We start from the raw sequence: 20,770 nt of genomic DNA on the forward strand, positions 1-20,770 counted from the left end.
ACTCACCAGGTCCCTGGTGGGTAGCAATCATTAACAGCCACACATGCTGACTGGCCTTAACCCCTTCAGCGCTGAGTTGCCTCCAGCTGGCTGACGGACTGCCCTGTGCCCTCTTCCCAGCCCCAAGGAAGCGGCGACTCTCACCTTGATGCCATGTACCTGAGTAATGTGTTGCCTCCCATGTGCAGAGGGAGCCCTCTAGTCCCACCCTGGCCACCCCACCTGATTGGAGCACACTTGCAACCTGAGGCGCTTGGCTCTGGCACGATGCCCAATTGGATGAGCCCACATTATGAAATATTTGCCTTGCAGGCCAATAGAGAAGCTGGGATTTGGGGGAGGGGATGATATTTTTATTTATTCCTGGAGGAGGGAGAACAGACAAAGGTAGTCATAGCATCCCCTAGAGACGAGACGAGACACAGTGGGAAGGTGGGCTTCGCATCGGCGTGAGCACCTCTCACTGCTCTGTCCAGGTTCCGTGCACAAACCTTGAAGGCTGCTAAGCAATTTCACCTCCTGGTTATTTAGCTAGAGGGTTTCTTTGCCTTTAACTGACCACCTCACTCAGGAGTTTGGAGAGTGGAACTAAAAACTAATTGTAATAGGAAGAAGGGAAACACCTTGACAGGCAAAGGCTGCTTGTGTCTACATAAAATATGTGGCCACAGCTGGTCCTTGTATTTCAAAGTAGCAGAAATCATTTTTGCATTTTTGCAGGATGCAGATGAAAGGTGGGCAGGAATAATTAGAGACAGATCCCCTCTTTATCCCTTTAAAAATAGACAGCTGATTTGGGAAAATCTAAATCCAGCATAAAAGTATCTATATGTAGGACACATGCAAATCTATGCAGATATGTGCAAATGAGCAGCTCCAGGCTCTTCAGAGTTAATCCTTGCCAGGATTTTTCTAGTTGGAGCAAGAAATCAGGTAGCCCACATAAGAGCATCTCACTAGAGCATAAAGATATCAGTAGAGAAAACATTAAAAGCTCAATAAACATATTTATTGCGCATTTACTACATATAAAGCTTTTAAGTGCAGTCTAGTAGGGATTTTAAACCATGATCATAAACACAGTAGGATATACAGGAGAATGCAAATGCCCTCACTCTAGGCAGCCACATTTAGTATCCCCTTCTCCTTTCAAGTCCTAGTGGGTAATGGGGCTGTTCCACATCTGGCCAGCCTGGGTCTAGTCGCCAGCACCTCTTCCTTATCGCCCCTGGTTCCTGTTTGTCTATCAGTAGTAGTCCAGCCACTGTGGCTCAGGACCCATGCTTAAACCAGCCAGGAGCCTTATCTTATCTCCTGGGCTGCCTTCCCAGAGGCCTGATGGCTGGTTGCCCCTGGTCTCTTAAAGGGGCTGCACTGCATTGCCACCGATTTCATTCACTCAAAAGGATACCCCAAAAACCTGGGGGAGCACTGCCTGTGAAAGGCCAGATTCACCATACCACCCCCTCCTCTCACACAGTTTACAGCCACAGCTGTCTGCAAGGCTGCTAATGGAATGCCTTATGGACTCAAAACAGGGAAAGATGCTGATGTTTTACATGCCATTTTAAATGCTTATCATATCATGCAAATACCCTGCACTTCAGTATTTCCAGCCCCCTGCTCTGTTAAATTGAACTTTTTAAAGGGCCTCAGGATATAAAGTCGATATTAAAAAATCAGTTGTATCTCTATATACTAACAGCAAACAATTAAAATTTTAAAATTTAAAAACATCACTTACAATAGCATAAAAAATGTGAAATACTAAGAATAAATTTGACAAAAGATATGCAAGGTCTATACACTAAAAACTATAAAATATTGCTGAGAGAAATTAAATAGTATCCAAATAAAGGGAAAAACGCACTGTTTGCATGAACCAGAAGACTCAAAAAAATTGACTAGTTGATTCTGAAATACATGTGGAAATTCAAAGGACCTATAATAAGCAAAACTGAAAAAGAAGAATAAAAGTGAAAGACAGATTAGCTGACATGCAGACTTATTACAAAACTATGGTACTCAAGACAACGTGGTATCAGCATAAAGATAAATGTTAGGTAAATGGAACAGAAGCGTCCAGCAATAAGCTCTGCATGTATGGTCAACTGAGTTTCAACAAAGGTGAAAGGGCACTTCAGTGGGGGAATGACAGCCTTCTCAACACATGGTGCTGGAAAAACAGGAGATCCACATACTAAAACAAAACAAAATAAAACAAAAAACTCTTGATCCTACTACCATTAAAAAGTTAACTCGAGAGTAGGAAGAATCAACATTAGGTTTTTGTTTGTTTGTTTTTTGTTTTTTTTAATGGCTACAGCACCTGGTATTCCTAGGTGGTCTCCCATCCAAGTACTAACCAGGCCCGACCCTGCTTAGCTTTCAAGATCAGATGAGATGGGGCACATTCAGAGTGGCATGGCTGTAGACTCAACATTGTTAAAAGGGTTATACTACCCAAAGCAATCTATAGATTCAATACAATCCCTATCAAAATACCAATGGCATTTTTCAGAGAGCTAGAACAAATAATCCTAAAATTTACATGGAGCCATAAAAACTTTGAATAGCCATGGCAATATTGAGAAAGAAAAACAAAGTTGGAGGTATCATACTACCTGATATCAAACTATATACTACAAGGCTACAGTAATCAAAACAGCACGGTACTGGCATAAAAACAGATACATTGAACAATGGAACAGAATAGAGAGCCCAGAAATAAATCCACGCCTATACGCTCACTTAATATATGACAAAAGAGTTAAGAATATACAATGGAGTAAAGACAGTCTCTTCAATAAATGGTGTTTGGAAAATTGGACAGGTACATGCAAAAAAAAAAAAAAAAAAGCTGGACCTCTTTCTTACATTGTATACAAGAATAGACTCGAAATGAATTAAAGACTTCAATGTAAGACCCGAAACCATAAAACTTCTAGAAGAAAACATAGACAGTAAACTCTCTGATATTACTAACAGGAATTTCTTTTCAGATATATCTCCTCAGGCAAGGGAAACAAAATAAACAAATGGGACTACATCAAACTTAAAAGTTTTTGTAGAGTAAAGGAAATCATCGACAAAACAAAAAGACAACCAACTGTTTGGGAGAAGCTATTTGCTAATGATACATTTGATAAGGGGTTAACATCCAAATTTTATAAAGAACTTAAACAACTCAACAACAAAAAACAAACGATCCAATTAAAAAATTGGCGGAAGACCTGAACAGATACTTCTCCAAAGAAGAAATACAGATGGCTAACAGACACATGAAAAGATGCTCAAGCTTGCTAACCATCAGAGAAATGCAAATTAAAACCACAATGAGATATCACCTCACACCTGTCAGAATGGCTATCATCGATAAATCAAAAAACAGCAAGCGTTGGCAAGGATATGTAGAAAAGGGAACCCTCATACATTGTTGGTGGGATTAAAAGTTGGTACAGCCGCTATGGAAAACAATATGGAGGTTTCTCAAGAAATTAAAAATGGATATACCTTTTTACCCAGCAATTGCACTTCTGGGTATTTATCCAAAGAAAACCAAAACAATAATTCGTAAATATCTATGCACTCCAATATTCATGGAAGCACAATTTACAATAACCAAGATATAGAAGCAACCTAAATGCCCATCAACAGACGATTGGATAAAGAAACTATAGTTCATACATACAATGCGATATTACTCAGCCATTTAAAAAAATGAAGTCCTACCATTTGCAATGACATGGATGGACCTAGAGGTTATTATGCTGAGTGAAATAAGTCAGACAAAGATAAATACCATATGATTTCACTTACATACAGTATCTAAGGAACAAAAAGAACAAACTAATCAAAAACAAACTCACATATAATAGTGGACAGTTTGGTGATGGACAGAGGGGCAGGGTTGTGAGGCTGGGAGAATGGAGTGAAGGGTTAAAGAAGTACGAATTAGTAGTTGTTAGTTGGGCACGGGGACCACGGCAGAGGGAATGCAGTTAGCATTAATATGATTTCTTAAAAATGATACAAAATGCACCAACAATAAAGAAAAACCAATAAACTGAACTTTACCAAAATAAAAAACTGCTCCTGTTGCTGTAACAAAAATGAAAAGGGTAAGCCATAAACTGAGAGAAAAGATTTGCAAAACATATACCCAACATAAGATTTTTATCTAGCACATATAAAGAACTCTTACTACTTAAGATGGCAAGCAATACAATAAAAATAAAGGCAAAAGATTTAAACAGACATTCTTCCAAAGAAGGTAGACGATGTTAAAGTGCATGAAAAGATGCTCAACACTGTTAGTCATTAGAAAAATGCAAATACAAAAAGAGATAACACTATACACACCCACTAGAAAAGCTAAAATGAAGACTAACCACCCCAAGTGTTGACATGAACGCAGGTGACCTGAAACTCAAACACCGCTAGTGAGAATGTAAGTAGGATATCCACTTTGGAAAATATGGCAATTTTTTAAAAAGTTAAACATAAAAAGTTACCAGACAACCCATTGATTCTCCCAGGTGTTTACCTGAAAAAATGAAAACACATGTCCACACAGAGATTTGTACACAAATGTTCATTGCAGCTGCTTTTAAGACCCCAAACTGAAAATACCCAAATCTCCATTAACTGTGACTATAATGTATGCATCACATCCATACAACAGAACCTGCCTCCACAAAGGAACAAATGAATTATTGATCTACACAACATGGATGCATCTCAAAATAATTATGCTGAGTGAAAGAAGCCAGATCTTCGCTCCCAATAAAAGTGTATAGGTATTATTCCATTATATACGATTCTAAAAAATACAAACTATCTAGAGTGGCAAAAGCAGATCAGAAGTTGCATGAGGATGCAGTGGATGGAGGAATTTCAAAGAGGCAAGAAGAAACTTTGGGGACTGATGGATATACGTGCAGTATCTTAACTGTGGTTATAGTTTCACAAAATACTTCAATTTTTACCCTTTAAATATATGGAGTTTATCATAAACCAATTATATATGAATAAAGCTATCAAAAAAAGAAAAGAAAAGAAAAGCCTTCGTTGAAGGCACTGAAAAAAGAAACAAAACTACCTTTGGGCCCCAACCATTAGGTTTTACACTGTGATGGAATGTGGTGAGTAGGTGGGGGGATGGGAAGGGGTTCCGGCTTTTCCAAGCGAGTTGTTTAATCTGATGGAAATGCTGGTTAAAGACAGGGATGGATATAGACCCTGAATGAGCCTGGACTCCTCTCATGGATTTAGGTCAAATAATGTGGCATACCCGAGTACGTTCTTTATAGAAATAAAGGATTGGGGAGAGAGGGTGGTAGATAGGAGTAAGGGGCTCAAATATTTGGTGACGGAAGGAAATTTATCTTTGATTGGTGAACACGCATGCAATACATATATGACATATTGTTGAATTGTACACTTGAAACATTTATTAACCAATGTCGCTCCAATAATTTCAATTTTAAAAAGTGAAAAAATAATGAAGGATTATTTGCTTTATGGCAGACGGGATAATACCAAGTAAAACCCTCACAGTTCACAAAGCACTCCCATCATTATCTCGTTTGATTCTTTTATGGTTCTAGGAGGTAGCCAGAAAAAGTATTAACATTTTCATTAAAACAAAAACAAAAACAAAAACCCCTGAAGCTTAAAGAGGTAAAGGATCTTGGCTAAGGTAACCCAGCTCCTACATGGGAGGCAAGGCTGAACCCGTGGTCGGTCCAGAGCTCTTTCCTGCTAACACATGACCTGCCCCCAAGGACTGGGTAACATGCCTGCCTGCATCCCTCAGCCCTGGCTCTCTCTGTCCCAGAGTCATGGAACGTGGATCAGCACTGTGCTGCTCACCCAGCGCGGGGAAGATGCTCTTAGAGGCTAGTGATAGACCTGGAAGGGGCTCTCAGGATGGATAAAAATGGGTAGATCTAGGGTCAGGATAGGTTTCACCAAGAACAATGCAATGTGCTAAGACAGGGGAAGACTGGTAGACATGAGGGGATCCAAGGATCTAATTAGATCGCACATTTAACGAGAAAAGAGGTGGGGAAATCCAACTAAACACCACTCCCAAGGCAGGAAGTCTGGTGGGTGTGGAAGCAGCTGGAAGCTGTTAGAGGGCTCCACGCCAGAGACCCGCCTGGGCTCCAAGCCTCTGAACCCCTCCTCTCCCTGCCGTTCTCCCTGTCCCATCGCCTCCCTCCTCCTCCACTCTGGCCAGGGCGCAAGAACAGTGCTGGCGGGGAGCCCCACCGCCCTCCCGGCCGGACAGGATGATGGGAAGAGGAGAAAATCCACCCTGCAGGGCATGGGGACACAACATGTTAAGTGGCATCAGAAAACTCAGCGACCAAGATTAATGACGCTTTGATGCAATTTTTTTGAAACAAAAATGAATCCAGAAAACCCATGATGAATGAAATATTTTCCATAAAGACTGGATCTATATTACTGAATTTGAATTTCCCTTTTGCTTGCAGCTCCAACATGGCTTGGAGTAGCACTGGTACAGATCCCGTCTTTATTGAAAATGTTGATGTTTTGTTCCTCATGAAATTTTTGCAATGACTTTGTTTTCAATATTGCATTAAAATCATGTGGCAGACTTGAATATGGTCTTTCTAAAAATAAAGGATTATTTGCTTTATGACAGAAGAGAAAATATCAAGTAAGACCCTTAATGGTTCACAACGCACTCTCATCACGATTTCATTGGATTATTTTATGGTCCTATGAGGCAGGTAGCAAAGTGTTATTTATCTCCATTACTGAGTTTATTGGCACCCTCTTAAATTGTGAGCCTGGGGAGAGTGCTTCAATCACCTCACCTTAGTTGGCCCTGCTCAGGGATGAGGCCAGGGGAGTGGGAAGGAGATGGGAAAACTGGACAAGGCCCAGAAAGGACCAGGGAGTGTCTTGTACTCTTCAAAAACCCTCAGTGCATAAATAGCAAAGAAAGGCTGGGGAACACTTTCGATTTTAGGGGAGTGGAGATATGGTCCTGGATTAGGTTCTTATGACATTATGAGGGCAACCGGGGACTATATAGTAGATGGTAGTATTGTATCAATGTTATGTTTTCTGAATTTGTTAATCGTACTGTGGTTATGCAAGAGAATATCCTTGTTTTTAAAAGGGGGAAAAAAAAGATGAAGACAGCCCAGAGGGTGACAGCTGCCTGAGAGCTGCAGTAAGCCAAATGCTCTCTCTCTGGGGCGTCTCTCCTGCTAACCCAGGCAACCCAAGAAGGGACAGTAGGAAATGGTGACGGCGGAAAGTCTTGTCCAGAGACTGGGTATTGGAGGGCTGGTTGAATATTCTTCTCTTGAAACAAGAATTAACCTTGAATTCCCAAAGCACTCCTCACCCTCCCCAGGAAGACTTGTCAACTGGCACAGGAAAGAAAAGGAATTAACACCCACCTAAGCCATGACACTAGCAAATTCTCTGCCCAACCTCCAGGAGACAGGTACTGCTGTCCTGGCTAATAGGGGAGAAACCTGAGGGTCAAGTGAGTAGCCCAAGGCTATACAGTTAGGAAGTGGGAGAGCTGGGATTAGAGGCCAGGACACAGTCCAGAGCCAGCTCTCTTCCCACTCCATATTAGTTGTGCAACTCAACATTCTCTTCTCATGCATCACCCTACAAGCTAATCCTTTAGTTTATTTTTACTAAATTGAATCTGCATTGGCCTTGAAATTTTTGGCTCTGAAGTCAGACTGCCCCAGTTTGAATCCTGCCTCTAACAGTTCCTACCTAAAGGGCTTTGGGTGAGTGATTAAACCTCTCTGTGCTATTTCATGGGGTTTTCATAGGATTAAATGAGATTATACAAGTAGAGATTTTAAGAGAGGTCCTAGCACCTAGTAAATGTTCAATAAATGACAGTAATAATTACTATCTGTCTGCCTCTGCCTTAGACCCTTCACTCATGGGAAGCAGCGGCCTGACATTGACTATAAAACCCCTCAGCACTTTGACACGGGAAGATGGATGCTTAATAATTGCTCTGAAATAAGTTATCCATCAAGATGGCGCTTAGAGATTCCTAAACATGGTTTGTAATATGCCTTTTAGCCCCCGCCCACTTCCTTTTCCTGAGGAGCCATAATAATCAACACCTGAGAAGCTCAAGTGTGAGGGAGATCTGCCCTTAGCACACTTTGAACAGGAGGCAGATTTCTTTTTTTCTGTGTCTATTACACTTGAAGTTAAAAAGCAAGTCAGTTCTAGGGGTTACATCACTGGGCAGAAGTTGTTAACTGAGAAGTACAAAGTTCTAATGCTTGCACTGCGCCCATCCAGCTACATACCATGGACAAGTGCTTACTGCTTGGGACCCGCTGGACATGAGACAGGACTCACTTGCCCCTTGAGTGAATGAGAGGACAAAAGAGGCCACTGAGCCCTGAGTAGTTCAGGTTCTTCTAGAAAGCCCCCCTCTAAGGCTAATTTCCCACCTGGAGCCCTCTGCTCATCTTAGAGATCCGGGTGCATCTGGGCAGGACCCAGAGCATGAGAAGGAAAACAAATCAGCAGATTATGAGAGTAGGGTGCTGAAGAAGGGCAGGCCAAGGGCAGAGAGGTCAAAGGTCAAGGAGCAGTCAGATTTAGCCAAGATGGTCCTTCTGTGACAAAGGAAGAGCTGGAGCAGGGTAATTTTCTAACTATAAGGAGAAACTCAAGAAGCCCCAAACCACACAGGCGTGACACAGAAGACACCAGGGGGATGCGTGTAGAGGAGAGGGCTGTGTGGCATGGCAGTGATGGACAGGGGGAGGGTGAGTGGCTGCTCATGCATGCAGGGGCAGAACCAGGTTTTGTGAGGCCTAAAGCTTATACCGTTCTCTTGCGGAGTGGTCTTCACTGAGAGAAAGACTACACATACAAATTAGACTGGGCCTTGGAGGGGCTGCTGCAGGTGAAGGAGCCTTCGGCTAAGGTGCATCGCTCCTGTAAGCTGGCCCCCACCTGTCGGGACCCCTGAACACCAGCCAACACACACCTGCATTTGTCTGGACCCCTTGTTTCTGCCTCAGCACTTCTCTTGCCTTCACAACGTGCTTTGCACGACCTGATTTGTTTTCACGGCAGAGAGCACAAAGTAGAGCCCCCACAACTTGGAATTAAATTCCTCCCTCTTCAGTGCAATGGGTATTTGGAGTTTGAGCCACTTCCCCACCCCATCGGATGCACCGCACATCATCACCACCATCAGGGCGCAGGCCATCCCCACCCAACCCACGGCAGGTAGCCCCAGCTTCCCCAACGGGCATTGCAGGGGCCCTTCAAGCTGCCAGAGGGATGAAACCACAGCTCCCCCCACCCACGCCTGGCCCCTTGCATTCCAGCCATGCGCCCAGAGTTTGACCTTCTCTGCGGCTGGCTGCAGATGTGTTCTGTGTTACAGAAATAGCCCAGCTCCTGGGCCCCTGCGGCCCGCCCTCTCCTCCACTCAGAGACACCCCCACCTTCCAGGCTCCAGGGGAGTCAGGCAAGATCAGAGAGAAGTGCTCAGTTCTCCATTCCCCTCCCACACACCTCTCACAGAGCAGAGCAGAATGGGGCCAGCCTCCTCACCCCTCCTTCCAGCCCCAGTATTTCTGCTCTGTGTCTGCTGTTACAATGAGATGTTTGGTAGAGTAAGGCATGAAAGAGGCATAAAGAAATGGAGGTAGAGCATCATGAAGAGATTATACAATCTGACCCCTCACATTGTTTTTGAGCAGCCAGCTCAAACCCTTGTCTTTTCATGCAAGGGGACAATTTCATAGTCACTGATTTGATACTAACCAAGACAGTTGACCTGGTCATCGTCAGGAGCACAAGTGGAACAAGGGACAATGGATTCAACCATATCAGGAATGACTGAATTCAGAAACGGTGATGAGCTTTTGGATATTGACTCCCTAGTGTCTGACAGAACAATAAAATCCTGTATGAAGTACTTTACTAAAAGGATAGAGTTTTACCTATGGGCAAGGCAGGAGCCTGAATGGCCTTCAAGGTTCATGTCACATGACCTTTCTACTCACAAGGAATGGCAACAACACCACAGCCATGCCCTGGGCTCCCTTAGTCTCACTACCTACTACTTGTTAGGCTTTGCCCATCTCCATGGTCGGGTGGAGAAAGAACTGAACAGGAGAGCTTGGAGGTGTGTAAACGGTCCACACCAAATTCCTCTAGGCTCAAAGGTCCAAAGAAGGCTAATGTGAGACAGATAGAAAATACCACCTTCTAGAAACTGCGCCCAGGGTCTAGATACCCATATAGTTACAGTGATAAAAGCCATGTTCCTAAAAACTGATGCCACTCTCTTTGTTACGGGGGTAGCTGCCTGCTCTCAGCTCAGCCAAACCCATTGCCAGGGATGAGAACTGGGATTGAGAGAGAAAAGAGATCCATCCTCTCCAGGTGATGTGCACACAAGGGAGTTGCTAGAGACTGTCTTCTCTACCCTGTAGACTGACCACAAAGTCAAGAGGCCTCTGCAGTGAGAGCAAAGATGGAAGCCAGGAGAGGAGCAAAACAACAAGACCATACTTGAGGCACTTGGCTTCTTGGTTCTAGTCTGTTCCTGTGGTCCAGCCATTTCTCTGACCCTTACCATAAAATCCCCTTTGGGGCTTAAGCTGCTATGAGCAGTTTCAGTAACATATACTCAGAAGTCCTAACTATACCAGAAAGAGGGAGAAGATGACCAAGTTGACTTCTGAGGGACCCAATATCTCATTGACTCTTCATGCATGGTTATAACGCATGAGGAAGAAGAGGAGGGGGGAAAGAAGAAGGAAAAGAACTGGGAAGTGTGCCCGAGGACAATAGAAAACAGTGATGGGAGACCTCATCTGGTCTAGAGATCAGGCCATCTGAGAGGACAGGATGAAGGTCAGAGAACGCAGATTAGTTTACTACCACTCGGTTTAGAAAATCTCCTAGGACGATTAGGAGGGAGCTGGCAACGGGAGAAATGGGAGCTCAGATCCCTAAGGAAGGCGGCAGGTGAGCACTGCTGATGGACAGGCTTGGGGAGTTCTGAGCCAACAAGCTGACGCAGCTTTGAGACATGTCCCCCAGGGCAGTCATTACTCAGGGGAATAAAAAAACTTCGTGTTCTTTCTGCACTTTCTAAAGCAAATGTGGGTCCTTTGCTGCCTTAGAGTCCCAGAGTTCTCAGGTCAAGGGGTCTAACCTGCCCCTCAGGTCTTCTTTAGAAAAACCTTTTTCCCTAGCGCCAATTTCATGAGCTATTGGTCCCTTTACAAATATTTTCCGCCATCTGTTCTCTAGGTGACTGGAGCAGATGTTTCTTGTTCCTATGGCAACTAATCTATCACCCTTCCTAATGGGTGTCTTCCTGGTGAAGGACACAGCGCAGGTCTCCCTGCCATGCTGCATAGAGTTCACTGACGGCACACTCCTCACCACACAGGAACACCATGGACGCGTGAGCCTGGATGTTGAGAGTTCAAATCTTACATGACCTAGAGATGACTCAGAAAAGGCAGTTACCATCTGACAGCACTTAGAAGCGGGGGAGGGGTTATCTCTGCCATTGCCAGACATCAGACTAATGTCCATCACTAAGGATAAAAAGCACATGGTGTATCTTTAGCAGATTGAATTAGCACTTCCCTTGACCTTTTTAACCTTTTTAGTGAAGACCAGTGAAACCCCTTAATTGAATTCTCCTTATTTCAAGCTGTATATCACTCTCATCTTTATCTGGGGTTCGTGGTCCTTCCAGACAGCCCTTCTCTCAAGACTGGTCCCTACTCAAGGCAAGATTTCTCTACGCAGGCAATGTGGTAGGGAAGCAGGAAGCACTGTGCATTCCACTGGATCTTCACAGAGGGTGCGGGGTGGGGGCGGGCGGGTTCCCACTGTAGATGGTGCTTCTCTCACTAAACCCAACCTGACCCCATTGTTCTTGGCTCTCACAGCGCCCTCAAAGCCAACTGGATTCTTCTTGAAGCCACAAAGCTGACTGAACTTTAGCTTTCTCTCTTCTGAGGAGCTACTGGGATCCCGGAAGTCAATGTATAAATAAATGAAACCTATCAGATGTGCAGAAAGTGCTTTCCTCACCAGAGCTCCCCACCCCCACCTTTGACTGTCCTCCACTCACTCCTAGAGAGGTAAAGTGTGCCAAACCTCCTGCGAAGAAGCCTGGTTCTGAAGGTGACAGATCTGGATGGGAATCATACTTATCGGCTAAATGGCATTAGGCAGCTTACTGACCCTGTTTGAGCCCTGGCTTCCTCGTCTGTGACACGAGAATGCAAACAGGATTTTAGGAGGCAATGCAGAACTGCACTGCCTTAATAGCATTCCCAAATCCACAAACATCTGAAAATTCAAAGCTTCTAACTCAACTGGTGGCAGAACCCAACCTGACTTGACCCTAGTTAGCAACAAAGTATGACCCGTACTGGCATGAGACTCTTTACAGCCTTTAACCTATCCCATGTATGTGACTCTTTCAATAGGTCTTGCTGCAGAAAAGTTAACATATTTGATTTGGTAGCTGCTCCAGACCCTGCTGGAGGTTCTCTGTAACACACAGTATGTGCACCATGTTACCATCCTGAGACCCACAGGCCCCAAGGTTTCAGATGACGAGTTGTAGAACCGTCTCTGCTGCTCCTCCAGCCTCTGAAAACGGGTTTCAGGAGAGCCACCAGTTATTTAAACTAAAGATGCTGACAGCCACTCAAAGCACTTGCCTCGTCACAATCTGGATCTCTTCTGGGTTCCCTGGATCTCTCCTGGGTCCCTGGGTTCCTGTAGCCTGGAGCCAGCTCCCTGGAACGCAAGTTGGCATGGGGCAGGGGAGAGGATCCAAAGACCAGCCCAGCAGCCCTTAAGGATCTGCTGCTTTTCTAGGCGAACAGAGCTGGCAGAGGCAGTGCAATGTTGTTATTAGCTTGGACTTCAGGTATAGACATGTCTGAAGATTCCTAACATACATGCCTCCCAACTCTCTGCCTCATTGGGCTTCCAGCTCTCTCTCCACCCCACCACTCCCCACAGCTTCATCAGTGCTACCTACTCCCTATGTGCGTTCCCAGGGGTATAATAAACGATTGAGCCTTAAGGTGTACAAATGAGTGGAGAGTACCAAAGTCTGTTGGGGATTTGGGCTAAAGAAAGGAAAAGATGCTCAATGTGAGGGAGATGATGAAGATGGAACGTTCTGGGGTAAGAAAGAAACGCATCCAACACACAGTGGAACAGGTTTGGCGTGTTTCTCCTGATGTGTTTCATGGCCCCAGGGGCTTTTAAAATGGGAAACCAGCCCTGGCCAATAACTGTGAGCAATATTGGGCAATTGCTGTCCTCATATCCCTTGGCTCTAGACATACATTTTAGGGACTTGACCCTATTCAAGGCACAGCCATCCAAGTGGGTTTCTCAGTTCTGACCCTGGATGTGCTGTCTAGAGAATATCTGTCTTGTCCTGCCACCTCCAGCCACTTTCTCAACAGACATGCATTTGTTGGACAGCACACCCACAATTCTGAGACAGTAGGCTCTCCTCTAATGTCCACCCGAAGTTCTGAGAAAGGCCCTTCTGTCTGCCCCTGAGAACGGAGGCCTGTGGAGCTAAACAAATAGGCTGATGGCAATCACATTTAATGCCCTCATTTTACAAGTGAGGAATCTGAGGCCCAGAGACGGACCGAATTGCCCAGGATAATGCACCCAGTTGAAGACAAAGGTGGCCCTAGAATCCAGACATTGCTTTCCATAGCCTCACCATGACAAGGATGGGAGCACCTTCAAGGTCCCAGTCATGTCTTTGTGGACCTTTACCATCAGAAAAAGCCATGCTAAGTGGTTAACACCTTCTGCCATCCAGGCTTGAACATCTCAGAAGACGTCTTATCTCCAAGAATTTGGTTGTACTCCCTGTCTCTGCATCCCAAATCTATCCAAACTTAGCACCAAATTCTCATCAAAGCCTCTTTGGGGAAAGCCACCATCACTGGTGACCAGAGGTAAGCTAAGAGAACCACTGCCTTGTCATCATCATTCACCTGCCCCAAACCTTAGTGGAAACATCGAGGGCAGACCGTGACCGAGGGCAGCCCTTCTTGGATACTTTTTCACTTAGTCTTTCTCCTTCAGCTAGTTTGAATAGGTACGTGGTGCCTGTCATCAGCCACAGGTGTAGGCTTTTCCACAGTGCTGTTTTTCAGGGACATGATGCTAAACTGACCCCTCACTATTTGGAAACCTTTTGGACAAGAGAATCCCATGCTCCTGGGCCTGGTATTCCAGATCAGAACCAAGGCTCCCGTTTTTCTTAGCAGTTTGTCCTACTTCTCTGTCTTCCCCAGGAAAAGCTTGAAGGTCTGCTACCTAATCCTCCAAATTTAACAACCTAAGTCAAATCTCAGCTGTTTTTCTAGACAAGGCAGGCTTTCGTTTCAGACCATGAAAATTCTCTTACAAAGAAGCATCTGCTTTCAGAAAAAGGTCTTAGACTAAATCCCAAATAGAGCATCTAGTTCAATTTCTAGGGTGATTTCAAATTAATTTTCCCCTAAATGATCTCTTTCCTACAAGTCTGCACACATGTGCACGCCCGGCCACGTGTCTGAGGCTGGCAGCTGGGGCTGCCTGGGGATTCCCACATATTTGTTGCTATTCCAGGCCTGACTCCTCAGAAGGTGGAAGACTCAGACACTCTAATGCCTCCAGGAGCCTCCAGATTTAGAAACGCTCCAGTTGATATTTTTGAGAGCTCAGGAAGATCCACCATTACAAAAACTGATAGCAAGATTTTTAAATACCATTGACTCTTGACCACTTAGGTACAAAGGTGTTTCCTAATGATCACCACTGGAAACCAAGACCCCAAATGTAAAATATACCTTATGCTGCTCCTATAATTAACCCCCTCCAACTTCCAAAGGATAGAAAATGACTTCCATCATTCTCAAAAGATAACTGTAGGAATAATAACATGCAAAGCCTGACCAGGAGCCCCTCAGAAAAGAGGGAGTCTCAGACTCTCTGCTAAAGGGGAAGAAGAAGCAAGAACACATTTTTTTTTTTTTTGCCAGCAGCCTTGTCTTCGAGGTAGAAACCTCCCACAACACAAAAATGGGGCAACCAAGGCTCAATGTGAGTTCATCATAGTACAAGGAACCACAGGAAGAGAGCAGTGGAGACGAGATCAGACGCCAAGTTTTCTGGCACCTGCCCCACAAACCTTATCAGGGAGATTCTCATCTGTCTGGAGAAGGTCCTGCCTGGAGGCAGAATTTTTGGATTTCATGAACCAGTTAAATTTCAAAAATGAAATTTAAGGAACCACTAAAAGGTTGCCAATTTTTTATTTTGCCAAATAAGGACATTTTAAAAAGCCAACTACCATCTACTCTCACCATCAGTTCATAAAGAGTAAGAATGCCATAACCTCAGAATACTTAAGCACATCTCTTGCCCCCAAAAGAAATCCTTTAAACCGAATACATTTTGCTTTCCGGAAAAAACAAACAAACAAACAAAAACAGTACATTTTTCCTGTTTTTCTCATTCCACCTCAGACTGGTGAAAACTCTGTTGCAGACCAAAATTTGATAATCACTGGGTCAGATGACTTCTCTCTGTTCCTGTTAGCTTAAGCTTAAATTAAGAGAGAGATCCTAGACTTTGGGGATTCGGGCCTTTCCGGGACACCTGGGCTGGGCAGATGTGGAAGGGACAGGAAAATCAAGAAGCATACACCATTCTTCGCTTATGTGAATACACTGTGTCAACTACAAAGAACTGAACATATACTGTTATTTTATAAATCCATGGTTCAGTGAGCATCTACCTCCATGTGGAGCCTCCCAAGATTCTGTGAGCCCCTGAGTTTTATAGTCCCCCGGCCTGTTCAGATAATCCAGGGAGAAAGGGAGGAAGCCAGTCCACACCAAGTCAAGAATCATCTGAGATAGAAAGGGGCCTCTGGTGAGTGGCAGCATCAGATCTTCAACGTGACAGAGACCCAGACCCAGTGATGCCATTTCAGTTGCACCATTAGGAACCCGGGGAAGACTGACACCATTCCTGGGAGCAGTTTTCCCCTCTGCCTTCCACAGACTGCTGCTTATTGATTATTGTTCATTACTAGAAAGAGAAAGCGTAGGGGGTGACGAGGCAGAGGGAAGCGACTACAGCGCAGCAGTGCACAGGGGAAGACACACACGCACACACGCGCGCACACACTCACGCACACGCGCACGCACACACGCACACACGCACACACACACTCCCTGGATCAGAAGCTGGATGTTGATCCTGATCCTTGCCGTTCTGCATCTTTTGGCTCCAGTCTCCCCATCTCTGTTGTAGGAATAATGTTCACTTCCTCTTCCTTATAAGACTGCACTTACACTGTGAGTCCCTTGAGGGCAGAACCAGGTCTTATCCAGCTATGCATACTCAGTATCTAACACAGGACCCAGGAGAAACAGGGGCTGGTAGACATCTGATAAACCGAGCACCCGATGGGAGTGTCTATGAAAGTGCACTCCAAGCTGGAAAGCACTACATGACCGGATAAAAAGGGTTATTATTATCTGTTGGCCAAAATTATGCACCACACCATCTATCAAACATACAGAGACACTGGAATTCTATTTGGAAATAGCTTGTGATTTAAATAAAAAATAATTTTTAAAAATGCCTTCAATTTCAAAAGAAACCAGACTGTACAACCTATTAATTACGTCGCCTAACAAATAGCTGTGTGATCGCCTCGCAGATTCAATGGCACTATACAATTTCTTGTGCTGAAAGTGTGTTTTTATGCACTTTGCCCAACCCACATCACCTCCCAGCCATCTCTCTTGTTATATTCAGAAGTCAGTGGGCAAACCCTGGTTCTCTCGCTGTTTTGGGTTACATCTGTATTGAGAGCTGAGGTCCCCTGGCTGGCAGCAGCTTTGGAATGTATGAGAGCTTAGAACTCTTCGTCCCCTCTCTTTCCTCCTTTCTATTCCCTCCACAATCTGCCTCCAGCTCACTCCACCACATTCCTCTTCCAATGCTTATCTCACCACCCCAAATCTGCCTTTCAAAAGCCACCGGGCTGGCCCACCCACCCTTCCTGCCAGACCCTTCCTCACAGCATGGGCTGCTCACTGGGTGTAACTGCACAAACAACAGGTCTTGGCATCTAGGCCAGGTTGCCCACCCACTAGCCCTTATATGAAGTCTGTCTCTGATCTCTGCTCCTGGCCACTGAGAAACACCATGCAAACCCTGGAAAGACAAAGCCACTTTCAGCCAGCCTGAACCACCAGCCACCAATCACCTCCCTACTCAAGTGTCTGCTCTCAGGAAGAGTGCTAAGCCCCCACCTCCACCTCTGCTCCAGACATTGGCCTCCATCCTGCCCCATTCTGAGGCATTGGGAAAAAGTGCTCTGGCATTTGGCTTCTCACCACTTTAAGCCCTTTAGGTTGTTTCAAACTAATTCCACATAGAGACCATACTGGTATCCACACTCCTTACACCTTCCCACCATGCAAACAGCTACAGGACTCAAGGCTTTGCGAGGAATATTTCCAAGTGCCTGCAAAAACCAGGACTGGCTCTAGGGGCATTAGTCCTCTGGACACATATCTCCGGAAGAAACCCATGTCTCTAAGTTCCTTCTGCAGCCCTTTTCTGTCAAGTGAGGACATAGTCACATCCTTTTTTTTTTTTTTTTTTTTAATTCGCATTCTACAAGTCAAATTTTCTCTAACTTTTTGATGGGGGACCTCTCCAAGGAAGATGAACATTCATGAGATATTCTTATTTTTTAGGAGCGAAAAGGGGCTAAATGAAAGGAAGGGGAAGTGAAGGATTTGCCTTCAAAATACAATAGAAGTGTCCCCAACACACACCTCTCTCTCCCATTCTCCCCCCTCCCTCTCTCCCCCCACTCCCTTCCCCCTCTCTCTCTCTCTAATAGCTCTCATTACTCCTCTTTACCCAACATGTATGTCCTTCTCCATGGCCCTCTCCAGTGACATTTTGGGTAGCCTCAGTTCCTCCTAGCCCAGGTCCCCTGGACCCCAGATTTTACCTTCCATGCTGGAAGTCAGGACCCAACTGGAAGACACAAATTGCTGAATGGGAAGGAATGAAACTCCAGATCCGAGAAAATTGCCAAGGGTGGTAGATGCAGCTCCCAAGAGAAGGAAGGAGACAAGGAGAGCCTGGAAATCCAGGATCTCCCCAGTCTTCCAGGAAGACTCTAGTGTCAGCTCTCTCCCTGCTCCAGTATTGACTGAAAACCAGGGGAAATTCTCCCGATAAAGCAGGGGTCTGAAATCCGAGACTGCAGGTTGGCCGAGTCCTATATAAACACACCACAGCCGGCTCCTTGGTCTGAAGGCTTACCCGCCGGCACTCCCCTCCCTCCTCACCCTGCCTGCAGCTCGGTAACATCAGACAGCCCTCTAGCTGCAGCTCCGCCATAAACTCTGAGCGGAGCCCTGCAGGCACGGGGAGTGACCTGCCAGGCGCTGTCCACCAGCAGTAAAGATGATGGGCAAGTTTCCAGTTTAGAAGCAGAGATTTCTGGACTCTTTCTGCATATGGAGTAACAGTCTCCTAAGGATCAGATCCCAGGTGGCTGATCTGGCACGCACTAATTGCTAAATGCACCTTCCTCTCCTCTCTTGAGTTCCTGCACTTGGCTCTTATAAAGCCACCCTTTCCCCTACCTCTCACCTGTAATATCTAGAATCTAGCCAGGTGAGAGTGGAAAGGGAGATAATGGTGACAGTTGCCTCATTTTGCAGACAAGGAAGCTGAGACCAGGAAGAGGAAAGGACTGGTCAAAGCTAGGGAGGGACCGCCGGCCCGATTTGGCATCTCAGGTGGCAGGATGGAAGGAGAAGCTTTTAAAAGTCAGATGGAATCACGCTTTAATACAACTAGATACTCACTTGAATCACTGATTGTGAGAAAAGTCACTTAACCTCTCTGGGCTTCATTTCCTCATTTATAAAATGAGGTAAAAGATGCCATGTAGGAGAGTAATAATTAAATAAAGTAGCAAGAGTAAAGCAGTAGGCACACAGTAGGCATTCAATAAAGATCCCCCGCCCTCCCGCTCTGCTCACCACTGCACGCTCCCTTTTATTAGCTTACTTCTGATTCAAGAGGTAACTCGAAATTGCCCTTAGTGTTTACTGTTCCTTCTGGTGTTGGTTTAACATTTCTCATTTATTGGCTTTAAGTCAATCTGACTAGTAACATTCCCAGGTCACTTTGTCCAGTGCTCAGAATGCAACACTTCGTGTGTACAAATGGAAATCTTTCATTCACAGGCCAAGGCCAGAGGCTGGCGCTACAGCCCTCCCTGCAGATGTGTGTCGCATCTGCACTCCAGGCTCCAAGCTTCAGGCCCTTGGGTCCAGCCAGCTATTGAGCATTTCCCCAAAACTCCAGGCACACCTCATTTTATTGTGCTTCACGAGTGTTGGGTTTTTTTACAAAGTGAAGGCAAGACACTCCACCAGCAAAAAGATTACGACTCGCTCTATCGGGGTGGTCTGGAACCAGACCCACAATATCCCTGAGGTACGCCTGTAGTATTTGCTTGAAACTCAACATGCCTAAAATAAAATATAGATTCACCCCCCACTGACTATATTATAGTCCTGATGGAACAGTCTCCAAGACAGAGGAAATGAAGATAGTGAGGGGCAGAGCAATTAACTTAGTATGCTGCCATCTGGGTTACGAAACAATTTGTAACTACCTATGTGATTATATTTGCCCCAAGCAGGAGTCAGCAAACTTTTTATGTAAAGGGCTAGATAGTAAATATTTTCAGCTTCCTTGGCCATATCGTCTCCATTGCACACACTCAATTCTGTCTTTGTAGTACAAAAGCAGCCACAGACAACGTGTAAACACATGAGCATAAATTAGCATAAATCAGCATAAACAATTTGTATAAAGTAATGAGCATAAATGAATGAGTATAAATGAATGAGCACGGTTGTGTTTCAATAAAACTCTACTTGTGGACACCAAAATTTGAATTTCATATTGTGTTAATGTGTCACAAAATTTTATTCTCTTTACTTTTTTCAACCATTTACAAGGTACACATCATTTCTGGTTCATGGGTCATGCAAAATCAGGTGGTGGGTGGGATTTGGCCCATGGGTCATAGCTAAGACTGGCTTAACTCATCTCAGGAAGGACACACAGACTCTGATGACAGTGACCACCTCCAAGGAGGAAGCCGGGGGTGGATCCGAGATGGGGCGGGAGGGAAGCCACACTGACAACTATTCTGTATCATTTGAATACAGTCACCTATGCATGTTAAAAACAGTCCATTATTAATGGGCTCCTCATCTAAGTTCTCCTACTTCTATCAATGTCAACACTAACCATCCCAGTCAAACCGCCAGGTCAACTTTGAGTCTCTCTCTCCCACCCCAGCCTCCCACCCCAACAGTAATCAGTGCCCAAAAGCACTGGTCCAGTGCGCCAAAGCGCCTCACTCGGCCCACTACTAGCTACCACTTTTCCATTCACTCCTACCATGATTGTCTTTACCACTCGACTGTCATTCCACACAGCCTTGCACCCTTACTTGATTTCTTTTGTGTATAAAGCTTATTTCCAAAAGAGAAACTGAAGCTTTTTAAGGACTGGGACAATGTATTACAATTTCTTGCCTTCTGCTTCTGCTTCTACACCAGTGCCGGGCACCTAGTGAAGATGCTGT

General features: G+C 44.9%; 1 protein-coding gene and 1 pseudogene across 19 annotated transcripts in view; both read right to left on the bottom strand.

Annotated features, from left to right (window-relative positions):
- Nucleotides 1-20,770, bottom strand: part of PLEKHA6 (pleckstrin homology domain containing A6) — a 115,200-nt gene that overhangs the window by 55,912 nt on the left and 38,518 nt on the right. For 5 of the 19 annotated variants that reach the window (XM_016140013.2, XM_016139986.2, XM_016139965.2 and 2 more), the window contains exon 1: nt 18,101-20,408. The exons of 4 other annotated variants lie outside the window; for them this stretch is intronic. In XM_016140013.2, the coding sequence (XP_015995499.2) occupies nt 18,101-18,495 (395 nt within the window). In that variant the 5' untranslated portion in view covers nt 18,496-20,408. Of the gene's footprint in view, nt 1-6; nt 1,714-18,100; nt 20,413-20,770 lie in introns of those variants that run through there. 10 more of the 19 variants (XM_016139977.2, XM_016140004.2, XM_016140145.2 and 7 more) reach the window with 7 other exon arrangements.
- Nucleotides 2,318-2,436, bottom strand: LOC118613134 (annotated as a pseudogene).

The sequence above is a fragment of the Rousettus aegyptiacus genome, unplaced genomic scaffold, assembly GCF_014176215.1.
Source record: "Rousettus aegyptiacus isolate mRouAeg1 unplaced genomic scaffold, mRouAeg1.p scaffold_m13_p_17, whole genome shotgun sequence".
Classification (NCBI taxonomy): Eukaryota; Metazoa; Chordata; class Mammalia; order Chiroptera; family Pteropodidae; genus Rousettus; species Rousettus aegyptiacus.